The sequence below is a fragment of the Syzygium oleosum genome, unplaced genomic scaffold, assembly GCF_021117445.2.
Source record: "Syzygium oleosum isolate NSW1041296 unplaced genomic scaffold, Sole_v2.1 Sole_v2.01, whole genome shotgun sequence".
NCBI lineage: Eukaryota > Viridiplantae > Streptophyta > Magnoliopsida > Myrtales > Myrtaceae > Syzygium > Syzygium oleosum.
This window is the reverse complement of record NW_026607485.1, coordinates 10,286,175-10,300,352: the sequence shown is the minus strand read 5'-3', so window position 1 is coordinate 10,300,352 and position 14,178 is coordinate 10,286,175. Positions and strand designations below refer to the sequence as shown.

The following is a 14,178-nucleotide window of genomic DNA, read 5'->3' as shown; positions in this document are numbered from 1 at the left end:
TCACGAAAAATCACAAATTGGTAAACTCATGACAAACAGAGGGGTAAAACCCTAAACTGGTATACTCGTCAACTATCACGTGTCATCAAACTTAGTAATTTGACAGTAAAATTTAACGGAAACTAACGAAGGGTAAACTTGTCACAGGTGTACCAGTTTAGGATTTTTTATGGTCAAAAAATTAGTTCGGGAGATAATTATCACATGTGTACCAGTTTAGGATTTTTGGTGGTTAAAATATTAGTTTGGGGTAAAATCATCACAAGTGTACCGGTTTTGAGATTTTTGTGGTAAAAAAAATAGTTTGGGGTAAATTTGTCACAGGTATACCAATTTGGAGTTTTTGTGGTATTGGCCCTACTTAGAATGAGTTTGGAAATGCTTTAATTTTGAGATTTTGCATTGATGCTAGGAGTCTCGAATTAAAGCACTTTCATCGAATGAAAGAAACGAGCGTTCGGCAATCACTCTTTTACACAAAATACTTGTAATGCAATTTTCAAAATATTATTGTGGCGTAAAATGATTTCTAAAAGAGAGACATCAAGTACGAATATATAAAAGACAAGTTGTCAATTATTACAAAAACCCAAAATGGGTTTCACTAGAATAAGAAATTTTTTTAGCATAACTTTCTTTCTGTCTTGGACCAATGCAATCACGTATCAAGAAATTTCACAACTCATATTAGGATCAATGGAGAACACACGCTCTCGTACAAATTTTCTACCGCAATTAATTTCTTTGTACCATGACAACCAAATAACAAGAAATCAGACATTACCCAATGAAATTCGACCCTCAAGCAAGTCGGTCGAATTATATTTTTTGTCTCTTAGGCTGAAAAACGATGGTTATATTTCTTAGGGTTAATACCACGAAAAATCTCAGAATAGTATACCTGTGACAAATTCACCCTCCGTTAGTTTCCGTTAAATTTTACTGTCAAATTGCTGAGTTGGACAATACGTAACAGTTGAAGGGTGTACCAATTTGTGATTATTCGTGGTATTAATCCAATTTAACGTAGGGTAAATTTGTCACGAGTGTATCAGTTTGGGGTTTTGGATGGTCAAAAAATTAGTTCGGGATAAATCTATCACAAGCGTACCGGTTTGGGGTTTTTGATGATCAAAAAATTAATTCAGGGTAAATCTATTATAGATGTACTAATTTAGAATTTTTTATGATATTAACCCTATTTCTTATTGCGAAACTTTGCAAAAAAACGATTTGCAAGTATACCCATGTGCTAAATATCAAAGAACAATAGTTAGTCTTGTACGTGGCAGATGTGAACATAAGAGTTCTAGAAAGCAAAGTCCTCGTACCTGCTACTGGTAAAAATGGTGCGACATCATCAAAAAACGGAGTGGCACTCATAGGGAAAGATCATCATTAGATGCACCGCCGCTGTAATTTTATTGGCGGAAGATCTGATAAAGAGGAGTGCACTTATCTCAAAAAATTACTATTTTTTTTCGCTAAAATCCCAAAGACATATTATTGTACGGCGCTCCGGCAGCGGACACCAACCGTCAATGCACCAGATTCCGCCACGTGTCCAAGGATCAACGCCGTCCGATATCCGTAGCCGCGTGCCAATTTTCTTCGTTTTTTTTTATTAACACCACGAAAAATTCCAAACCGATATATCTGTAATAATTTTATCTCAAATTAATTTTCTGATCACAAAAAATCCCAAACAAGTACGCCTGTGATAATTTTTATCCTAAAACTAATTTTTTGACCACCAAAAATCCTGAATTGGTATATTTGTAACAAATTTACCCTCTATTAGTTTCCATTAAATTGAATTAATACCACAAAAAATCACAAACTGGTACGGCTGTGATAAACGGAGGGTAAAACATAGAATTGGTACATCTATTAATTACCGTGTGTCATTTAACAAAGTGATTTGGCGATAAAATTTAATGAAAATAAATTGAGGGTAAATTTATCACAGGTGTATCAGTTTGGGGGGTTTTTAGTGGTCAAAAAATTATTTTGAGGGTAAAATTATCACAGACGTATAAATTTGGGATTTTTCTCTGCATTAACCCCCTTTTTTTTTTTTTTTTCTCTTTCTGATTTTTCCTTTCCCCCTCAATTTCTCCTCCTTAATAGATCGGACCACAAAAGAAGTGAACCTTCCAAAGCAATCAATCTCCGGAGGATACCAAATATGAAATCCCTAAACTCTCCTTACCCAGCATATCTTCTCGAACACAAAAAAAAATGTAAGAAAAAAAAAAAAAAAAAAAAAGAGACAAAGAGAAAGACTACAGCCCCAACCGCCCTCAATCAATTTACGGGATGACCCTTGATTGATGATGCTTGCAAATGGCTCGTCAACTGCCTAAAAATCTCCTTCAATTCTTCATCTAGCTTGACCCCAACACTAACGCATTTGATTTCGAGATCGGGACCGAGCCGCCCGGATTCCTTAAATTCAAGAGTTATCGAAAGCGACAGACGTCGTTGCCGTCTATGAGAACTCACGAGAGCTGATTCGGCGTCTCTGTCCGCGTCTGCCCTCGTTGATCATCCCTATCGACTCCTTCGAGATCAGAGCGTGGCCGAGCCTTACTGTTGGGTGAGCCCTGCCTACGCCGAGTAGCGCAAATCCGGCGGAACTGCTCTTGCAACGTTGGCAAAACGCACCTACCTGGACTTAGGCTCGTGCCTTAGACGGTCCGTGATGTCCATGGGGGCTATTACATGGACCCCAATATTTATCTAGTTAAAGTGGGTTTCCTCATCGTGACATGGAATAAAAAAAAAATTCTCAAGAGGAAAAACTGTTTGACAAATCAATGTTGAAATGTCAGCCCTTAGATAGTCAAAAGCATGAAAACAATGAACTTTGAAGTTAAAAAAAAAATTGTTGACTTTATTGCCAATCTCGAGAGTTATTTCGGGTGGTGATCGTGACTCGACATTGAGGTTACAAAGTTTTGTCAATCTTGGTTAGGTACAGTCAAAAGTCTCAGCAGTGCTTTTAAAAAACGTACAATCGAATTTTGTCGGGCGCGATTACTCTCTTGTCCCACATCCGATCGACTTGATTCTCGTTACTTTGGAAAGCTTGTGACCTTTATAGTTTCATGATTTTCATGAAGGATTAGGAAACCGATCTTCTCAACACTGCCGGTATCGGCCTATCAGACTCCAGTGTCGTAAGTGGAGGGTTGAACTAATCGGATAATATCAGTGTCAAAAGAAAATTCTTGGCCAGTAGGACCCGTTAAAGCCACACTTCGAATCATGTTAATCAATGGAAAAGTTTCACTCAAGACGTGGTCAAAAGGTTGAAATTTGAAATGTTACCAATCTTTATTATGATTTTATTTGCAGGTTTCTATTCTTAATCAGTTGGTATGAATGCAATCCTCAATTTATAATATAGTAATTAGTACATTTGGGCCTGCCATAAAACAACCCAAAAAGTCTCGTGTAAATGGATTAGTGCCTTGAAGGCCACGATATCCTTGACAAATAGTTCCTGGAAAATCACTTTAATACGCCTAAAATCCCCAAATCATGCACCATAGCCCATCAAAAATAAATAAAAAAAAAGGATAGAAAAATTGGCTTTGTAAATAACCACTTGAAATTAGGGGGGACCGATTCTAAGATGGGTTAGTTCCCACCCTACAATTGGGAACCGGACTGGATAGAGTTGGTTCTTAGTTTGTGGAACCGAGAATCGACCTTACCCACCCTGGATCGGTTCCTAGTAAATGGAAAATGTTCATTATCGACGATAATTAATATCCAAAAGTTTTTGTGAATGATGTAGATGTTTTATTTTTGTTTATTTGTGTGAGCAATATACGAGATTATTTTTAAAAAATATCTTTCAAATTATTTATTTTTCGCGAAACAAGCAGAGCATTAATAAACTAATAGGATCTGACGATAGAGTCCGCTCCCCAAAGGACAAATTACCAAATCGACCTCCTACTTAGTCTCCATATTGCTAAACCCCAATTTTTTTTAAATCTTCCCCTTCCTTTGCCGCACCCCCTTCCTCGGCACACTGCTCAAACTGTGAAATCGCCCAGCAGCATCTCTTCGCCTCATTCGTCCTTTTCCAGGTAACCTCTCCGCGACGGAGGGGGGGATTTCTTGATACTTTCTCATTTTCCTTTTCTTGTGAATGTCGCGATTACTAATGATGATGTCGAAATGTCTGCCCGACGATCTTGTGTTTCACTCGGACGGATTGGATTCTTGCGCGTCCCGAATATATTCCGGGCTTGTTATGTCGTTAATAAGTTTTGACGAGAGAGTCCGATGTCATTCAGAACCTCGATTGAGTAAGAGAGAGATAGATATAAAGAGTGAGAGGAAAGTCCGTTTTTGTTGTCCATTCGGTGATGATCTACAAATTATGCCCTATGAACAAGACGGGTCTTCTGTCTTCTTGTTTATATTTTGCGATATTATCACGAAACTTTGTTGAAGCTCCATAGCAAAAGTTTTACAGTTCCATGTGATTGTTTCGTGCTTGGCCGATAAGTGGAGCCTTGTTGCATATGTTACTTATGATTGGTAAAATTCAAGACGCTATAGTTATCTGATGCAATATCTTTTCCCCTTAGTCTGCGAAATATTGGAAATTGAATTGACTGAATATTCAGTTTGGTGATAAACGGTAGTAGATAATGCAATTTGCTTGTGCTCTGGGTCAGTTCTTTTCATCTGACTGGACTGATTGGTCTGACCCTTGCCTAGAATGGCTTGGAGGTTTGACTGGTGCATGATGTGTATGGATCTATGAGCAAACTTTGTGCTAGCTATTTTTTTGTTCTTGTTATGAGCTTTGGACTAACTTTGCAGGTGGGGTGGGTTTATCTGCACATTGCAACCCCCTAAACACATTATGTGATCGAGTTCTTGGTTGATACGGGTGCTTCAAATTTGTTTCTATCAAGCAAAGCGACCCAGAGCTTAAGACTTCACGTGGAGCCAACCGGTCATCGATACAAGGCCGTCAACTCCAAAGATGTACCGGCCATAAGCGTTGCCTAAGACGTGGAACTCCAAGTCGGTAGATGGAAGGCGAGCTCTCTATTGATGTAATTCCCCTCGGTGACTATGATCTTATCATGGGTATGGAATTCTTCGATAGTGCAAGGGCCATGATTGATATGCGTACCAAGTACCTCATCATCAACGTCCCGCAATATCCGTTGGTAGTAACAATGATCCATGGGTTGATGGAAAGCGAGAGCATCTCCACAATTTGACTCGTGGACGATGGGTCGAGAGTTGCTGGGAAGTCTGCAATGGAGTCCCGCAGGGAACAAAAGCCGAAGGTTGAGGTGGTCCATCCCCTCAACACGAGATGCCAATCCATGTACTCTTCCTAGTGCCGAACTTACCGACCAACATGAAGGTGGCCAAACCAAAGAAGCCAAGTAGCTGAAGACAAAGCGGAATCGAAAGAATCCGCAACGCTCCAAGAAGGTAACAATCCGCTCCGAGTCAAGAGCGCCGAGGATGTCGCTCGAATGGGTGAGAGAGAATGTCACGATATCGAGGTTTCCATGCGCCAAGGGCCGCGCAATATCAACGAAGACTCGTCCAAATCCTCAAGAGCTTCCGGAATGTTCCTAGGGACAAGCGATACGATAATTGCGCCGTGTTCTAGAATTTTTATCGTTGAGTATTAGAAGTTGGTGGATGAGGAGATGCAATTTCCTCCACTAGATCGATTGTCAATCAATGGTTGTAACGAGAGGCCCTACTAGGGATGTCTTCTCCCTCATTTATAACCATCGAACAATTGAAAGTAATAGAAATCCATTCTCTCCCAAAGTAATAGAAATCCATTCTCTCCCAAAGCTTCTCTCTAGACTCTCTCTATAATACGGGCAAGCGTGGCTTAAGCGCTCGAACGATCCAAAGAAGCGTGGTTTAAGCGCTCGAATGATCCAAGGAAGCCTAAGTCGCCGCATGGATCTGATCCCAAACATCCGACCTATGACACGAGCACGAAATAATCACATGAAACTGTAAACTTTAAGTTTCGCGATACTAACGCAAAACATAAACAAGAAGACAGAAGATGCATCTGGTTCACAGGGCATGATTTGCAGATCATTATAGATGTGATTAATCGCGACGTTCACAAAAAAAAGAAAAACGAGAAGTATCAAGAAACCTCCCTTCATTGCAGAGAGATTATCACCTGGAAGAAGATGGACGAGGTGAAGAGAGGCTGCTAGGGACTTCGCAGTTTGAGCAGCGTGCCGAGTGAGGAGGCGAGATAGAGGAGGTGAAGATTTAAATAAATTAGGGTTTTAACGATCCGGGGAGGTGATCTATGTGGTCGTTTCTCCTTTGAGGAGCGGACTCCGTCGTCAAATCTACATTATGTTCCTTTTTCTGGAAATCTGTTACGTTGTTATATCTTCTATTATGTTATGATTGACTAAATGCATGTTTGTTTCGTAGAAAATGAATATTTTAAAAAATTGCCGCTTATATCTTTTAAAATAATTAGTTAATGAAAAATATTATCATCATCGTTAACAATTTGTCTAAATATTTTCGTGGACGATGAAAATTTTAATTTGTTAATTAATTTTGGTAAGCGATACGATTGATCATTTTTTGGAAAATATTTGCGAGACCATTCATTTTCCGCTAAATAGACATACCCTAAGAATGATGAGTATCTTTTTCGCAAATAATAATGTTCAAGAAAGCAAGTTCTTGTACTCGGTACTGATCGACAGATATTATGAAATATATACAAGTTCTTACCGTAGAAAAGAGGGAGAAAATAGGAAACAGAAAACGAAGAGAAAGAAAAACTTACTCCAACCGCCAATTAACTCACATTCTCTTCAACTCCACCTAATCAAGTGCATCGTCCTGTTCGGTTTAAGGCATCACGGGACGATCCCTTGTTCGTTACATGAGAATTAGGGCCCGTTTGGCAAGTTGCCAAATAGTGAAAATTTCTGTTCTTTCGTTCTCGGAATCAGTTTGGAAACAAAAATCCGTTTGTTAAAATTTTTGTGCCCGGGCACAAATTTGCAAAAAATTGTTCTCAGAATCAGTTTTGGAACAGAATCAAGAAGCCAAAAAAAGTAACTTATTGATTCTGGGATCAATTTTTCCATTTCTGATTCTTCTTCGGTTTGTTCTTCGGTTTGTTCTTCTTCTTCTTCCTCGCTGTCGTGACCCATCTCCCTCGCCTGGGTCACGACGGCAAGGTCGGCCTCGCCATGGCTGGGCAAGACCTTGTCGTCGCGGCCGCGAGCCGCCCTCGCCGGCGACCGGCCATGGCCAAGGAAGGGAAGGGAAAGAAAGAAAAAAAAAAGGAAAAAAAAGAAAGAAATATTAAAAAATTTAAAATATTATTAATAAAAAGAAATTTTGTGTAGATACCAAACACATTTCTGTTCTTTTTCTATTCTAAGAATAAAAATTTTGGACAGTTACCAAACATCTTCAAATGCTTATAAATTGTTCCCAGACACGGAATCGAAAAGAATCATTTTTTAGCATAATCAGTTCCCAGGTACATAATTGTTGTCATGCGCACCCTTAATGTCTTGTTCTTCAGGTCCATCGTCTACTTCGACATTGATTCTCAATGAGACGATGGTCTTGAGGAACAAAACATTAATTCTTGAGATTTTTTTTCTCGGTGGGACGAATCTTCAAGATTGGTAGTTTACAGTGGCGATCTCTTTCTCACATCCTATGAATTGAGCCAATGGAAATGAATGTGCGAAGATAGAGAGGGGTGAACGGAGAGTTTTACAAGCAAAAGCTCAAGCATTTTTTTTTAATTAGGGCCAAATATATGGCGATTAGAGGTAGATTAAAAAATTATAACAAATAAAATAATTATTGGTGGATCCATCGCTAGTGCAATAAAGAAACTAACAATTCACTGTCAGATGATTGACATAAGGACAATTACATGGTGCTCCGGCGAAGGAAACCAACGGTCAATGCACTAAATTTCGCCACGTATGCCTTGTGCCTATTTTCTTTATTTTTTTTTTTCTGATTTTCTTTCAAGTTTATACCACGAAAAATATCAAACACATATGACAAATTTACCCTAAACTAATTTTTTGATTACCAAAAACCCTAAATCAGTACACTTGTGATAAATTTTTTGTTAATATTACAAAAAAATCATCAACCGGTACACCTGTGATAAGCAGAGGTTAAAACCCCAAATCGATATACCCATCAACTGCCACGTGTCATTCAATTTAACAATATAAAGGTAAAATTTAACTAAAACTAACGGAGGGTAAATTTGTCACAAATGTATCAGTTTGGGGTTTTTGGTGGTAAAAAAATTAATTTGAGGAAAATTTCTCACATGTGTATCGATTGGATTTTTCATAGTATTAACCCTTTTCTTTTCCGGTCAATTCCTTCCCTTTTTTTTTTCTCGAAAATTCCTATCCTAAAGACAGTGCACGATGAAAAAACCTCAAATATTCATCCAAGATTTCAAAGCACCAATTTCGGAAGTTACCAATATCAGAGATCTCTCCAAGATTTCACCTGAATAATTAGGTCAGCACCTGAAAGGCCACAACCACAATATCCTTGAGAAATTGGTCCTGGAAAAGCACTTTAATGTGCTTGCAAAAATCCCCAAAACGAGCACCATTGCCTCGGAAAATAAAAAAGGATAGAAAAATTGGCTTTGTAAATGACCACTTAAACCCCACCCCCCACCCCAAAAAAAAAAATGATTGATCTCCAGAAGAAAGAACAAAAAAAATCACTCGAATTATTTTTGTCTTGTGCAAATGACATTAGATAGACAAATTTTATGATCTATTGAGTGACTGATAATGGATATCGATGTGAATTTCGTATGCAATATAGAAAATTTTGCGCCATAATCACATCTCTTGGTTGCTCACTCTAGTCCTGATCACGTTTTATTAGGTTTATAAGAACAGTGCGACATTTTATTGATATAATATTTACATACCTAATTGGATTTCCTTATCATCCAAAGGGAGGAAGGCACAATTGGAGCACAAGTCAATTTCCAAAGATCTCTATTATTGGCATTTAAAAGATATTTAGGTTGCATTTGATTCGGATTTGCAAATGGGTCTTGAGGAAATGCAAATGCCTTTGACAATATTTTGGTCCATGATATTAACGGGGTATTTCATGCACCCCGATATTTATCTAGTTAAAGTGGGTTTTCTCATCGTAAATTGGGAAAAAAAATATCAAGAGGGAAATTTGTTTGACAAATCAATGTTGAAATTTCAGCCTTTAGATAGACATTCGCAAAACCACGAAAACAATGAACTTTGAAGTAAAAATATAATGTCGTCTTTATTGCCTACCTCGAGAGTTATTTTAGGTGGTGATCACAAATCGGCGTTAAGGTTACAGAGTTTTGTTAATTTTGGTTATAGTGCTTTTGAAAAGTTCAGAATTTTGTTGGGCGATTACTGTCTCGTCCAACATCCGATCGACTTGATTCTTATTACTTTGGAAAGTTTGCAGCCTTTAGTTTCATGATTTTCATTTAGGATTAGGAAACCAATCTTCTCAACACCGCCAGTATCGGCCTATCAGACTCTAGTGTCGTAAATCAAGGGTCGAACTTATTGGCTAATATCAGTGTGAAAAGAAAATTCCTTGCCCGTTGGACCCAATTAAGAAGTTAAAGCCACACTTCAAATCATTCTAATCGAAGAAAAAGTTTCACTCAAGATGTGGTCAATAGGTCGAAATTTGAGATGTCGACAATCTTTACTATGATTCCTCCCTCCTCGTTATTCGATTTCATTCACGCGTTTCTATTCTTAATCAGTTGGTATGAATTGCAATCTTCAATTTATTATTTAGTATTTAGTACCAAAGCAGCCTTTATAGCAAAGGGCCTCTGTGTACTTTCTGGGCCTGCCATTACAAAACCCAAAAAAGTCTCGTGCAAATCGAAGAGTGCCTTTAAGGCAACAATATGCCCTGGAAAATCACTTTAATGCGCTTAAAATCCCCAAAACATGCACCATAGCCCATAAAAAAATAATTAAAAAGGACAGAAAATTTGGCTTTGTAAACAACACTCGAAACTTCAGACCAAAAAAAATAAAAATAAATAACACTCGAAACTAGGGGATCGGTTCCGAAGTGAGTTGGTTCCCGCCCTGATATCAGGAATCGGATTGGATAGGGTTGGTTCACAGTTTGTCAAATTGGGAATTGACCCTACTCACCATAGAACAAGAACGAACCGAACTGACCGGTCTTGGTCTGGTTCCCGGTCTCTCTCGGGAACTGGAGGTGTTATTTTTTAAAAAAATATTTTAATTTCTTTCTCAAAATTTTTCAAATATATTGAAGGTTATATTAGCTTAGGATAAAATTACTAATGACAATGAAGTTACTAGTAAAAGAAGGGATTGCTCCCATAAATAATATGTACCTTTTGTTCTTATTGGAACAAAACAATAATATACTTCTAGTGATCTCACTGTTTCAATTTGGTCAGTCCAATTGATCCGGTTCCTCCTCAGAAACCGAGAACCGGATCGATTATTCCTAGAAAATTGCTCAGAAATGCCGGTTCGGTTTTCGAGTTGGACCGAAAATTGATGCAGATCCCTACCTGAAACCCTCGACAAAAAGTCGTTTGAATTCCTTTTGTCTCATGTAAACGACATTGGATTGACAGAACCTTTCCGATTGAGTAAGGGGCCGAAGATGGATACAGATGTGAATTCCGCCACGCAAGACGAAATTTTTGCATCGCAATCTTATATTTATATTGTCTATTTTGTTTTTGGTCACGTCCTATTGGGCTTTACAAGATTAGCGAAGCGTTACATAGATACGATATTTATTTTACCTATGTTGGATTTCCGCACCATCCTAAGCCACAAATAGATTCAATTTCCAAAATACATATATACTACTAGGAGTAGACATGGCCACGGTTCGGAACTGGCCGGTAAAAATTAAAAAAATAAATTATGAAATAAAAAAATAATGAATTATCAAATTATGAAATAATGAATTATTCAATATAAAATGTAATCAAAATGTATATTGTAATCAAATTTGGAGAAAAAAAGAGTTTCTCTTCTCCACTTATCTGCACTTTTTTTTTTAAAACCGCCGGTTCCGGGCCTGTTCCAAAATTGTTGGAACCGCAGGCCCGGTCAACGGGCCGGTCCCGGATTTGACCCGGGCCGGTTCCGGGCCGAAACCGGCCCGTGGCCATGTCTAGGAGTATAGGATAAATGTGATTTGACGATTTGAGCCCGCTCCCCCAAAGAGGAAATTACCACATTGACCTCCTCGCCTTCGTCCCCGTATCGTCAAAACCCTAATTTTACATAAATCTTCCACCTCCACCGCCTCGCCGCCTCCCTCACTCGGCAACCTTCTCTTCGCCGTCTTCTTCCAGGTAAACCTCTCTGCAGCCGAAGGTTGGATTTCTCGATGCTTCCTTCGTTTTTCTCCTCTTGCGACTGTCGCGATTACCTAGCGTAGGCATCGGCGATGGCAACCGGTGCGCATTCAGGAGAGGGAAAAGGGTCGACAAGATCCGATCTTGAACTTTGTCCGCATGGACCGGGCTTTGACAGGGCGATCTTTGTCCTGTCCGATCGATGGTGCGAGTGCTCTCGAAGAATTTTGGTGGGGCAAAGTTAAATCTATGCGAATGGTCCGTCAACTCAATCGTGGGTCGCGCATCTTGTGTTCGGTTGCTTACATGGTGTTCACTAGATACCCATAGATTGTTTTTTCTTGTGAATGTGAGAATAGTTGTCGGGATAGAGGAACCTGCGTCGGGCTTTCAGTTTCACTTGTTTATGATCTGGGCATTGGAGTTGTTAGATCAAAGAAGTGGCTTGTCCATGTTTCAATGCTGACACTTGTGATAATCTTCTCTCGCGGGTCTGCAGATTATAAAGAATCGCACTCCCCGGGAGGAGCGATGGCCGTCGCGTTTCACGACCTCGGTTCCACATCGGGACTGAAGAAGCTCGATGAATACCTCCTCACGCGGAGCTATATAACTGGGTTGGTATCTGATCATCCCGGCCTTCTTTTCGAATAACAAAACGATGGATAAGTTCGAGCGCAAATAATTTATCTCTGTCTTGCTATGTTAGGTACCAAGCTTCGAAGGATGATATCACTGTGCATGCAGCACTTCCGAAGCCCCCGTCATCTGAATTTGTCAATGTATCTAGGTGGTTTAACCACATTGAGGCTCTACTGAGGATTTCGTAAGTTCTCGTGACACGTTAAGTTTTTAATCGGTCTTGGCTTCTGCCCTCGAGGCATATGATTGAGGATCTACTTGTTAGTTCTAAGTTTGCTGTTTTTAGTTTCTTCCTTTCTAAAGTTTAACACTTTACCCATGCCAGTGGTGTTTCTGCGGAAGGTTGTGGTGTTATTGTTGAGGGTTTTGCCGCAATCACTGAGGAGGCAGTGGCAACTCCCCCTGCTGGTGACACAAAGGCAAGCTGCTGCTTTTATTATTATTATTATTGTTTTTTTTTTTTTTGGGGGTTTGGTTTGATAGATGCTATATTACTGTTCTTGTGCTTGTGTGGAAAGATTTACTTTCAACAGAGAAGTGATGGGATTATTTTCTTTAAACCATGATTGTGAAACCTAAATGTAGCACATTACCATAATATAAACTTGCTTATTGCAGGCTGCAGCTGCGGAGGATGACGATGACGACGTAGATTTGTTTGGTGAAGAGACTGAAGAGGAGAAGAAGGCTGCTGAGGAACGTGCAGCTGCTGTCAAGAAATCTGCAAAAAAGAAAGAATGTGAGTTTCTTGTATACACATAGAAGGTTGATGATTCAAAGCTCAGTGTTTGTTCATAGTTCCCTCTCTTACCTCATAATTTATTTCCTTTGGTATCTAGATTGGTCAAGTTGCAGTGGCAATTAATATATCAGGAAAAAAAAACCTGTTTTTAACGTGAACACAGTAGAAAAATCATGTTGTCATGTGGGATATCTAACTGATTGCCTGGATGGAGGTTGTCCATAGCTTGCTCCAGTTATATACCATGTTCTTGATTACAAAAAATGACCTAAATCATATGATGCCTACCATCTGGTCCATATGGCTTATACATCATCTATTTTTGATGGAAGCACTAAGGACTGTTGGCTTGGTTGACCCTATGCTTTAGAAAATAGGATCAATGATAACAAAGAAAGATCTTACCTTTCTATTCTTATTTTCAGCTGGGAAGTCGTCTGTGCTGTTGGACGTGAAGCCATGGGATGATGAGACTGACATGAAAAAGCTCGAGGAAGCAGTAAAAAGCATCCAAATGGAAGGGTTGCTTTGGGGAGCATGTACGTTCTATTGCATTTGTTTGTCCTTGGCTTTAATTTATTGCAATGGGTCTTAGCTTTACATTTGCCCATCTAGATAACAACACGAGTTTCTTGTATGTTCATGAAACCTCATTTACAATTTGGTTTGTCCTTGTTACTTTCAAATCCACAGGTATTTGGGTGATAAGAAAAAATATGTTTTCCTCTTGTTATTGAATGTTTGGTGCTGCTATCCTGAAGAACCTGTTGGATGATAAGTCTCTCTGATATAAATGTTTAATGTCGCAGCCAAACTCGTACCTGTGGGCTATGGTATAAAGAAATTGCAAATTATGATGACTATTGTGGATGATTTGGTTTCGGTTGACACTCTCATTGAGGAACATCTTACGGTTGAGCCAGTGAACGAATATGTCCAGAGCTGCGACATTGTTGCTTTCAACAAAATATGTAAGAACATTCTTTGGCCTATTACTTACTATTCTCATCTGTTATATACGTCATTTTGGAGCTGATAGGCGCTTACATCTTCTACATTTCTGCTTTGGCGCATCCGTGTAATGGTTCTTTTGTTTCATTTGGTGCAGAATTTATGTGATGTATCAAGGTGGGCCCAAATGGCTTCTCGTTGACTTTGTGGCTGTTATTTGGTGTCCTATCACCCTGAGTTCTATGCAGAACTAGATGTAAGAGACGTATCTCTACATTCGTGGATTTGGAATCTGTACTTTATTTGGTTAATGTCACAATGTTTAGTCTTGATCTTTTATTCTTTCGACATTGTGTGCAACAAGGATTGATACTGTATTTGGTATGGAATAATCATTTTGATCCAA

At 39.0% G+C, this 14,178-nt stretch overlaps 1 protein-coding gene across 1 annotated transcript; it reads left to right on the top strand.

Moving 5' to 3' along the window:
* The first annotated feature begins 11,283 nt into the window (after positions 1–11,283).
* On the top strand, positions 11,284–14,178 carry LOC115677724 (elongation factor 1-delta 1-like). The gene is made up of 8 exons (XM_030600937.2): positions 11,284–11,434; positions 11,937–12,054; positions 12,147–12,263; positions 12,405–12,498; positions 12,698–12,818; positions 13,247–13,360; positions 13,631–13,792; positions 13,930–14,178. Coding segments are annotated over exons 2-8 (696 nt in total). The 5' UTR covers positions 11,284–11,434; positions 11,937–11,968; the 3' UTR covers positions 13,932–14,178.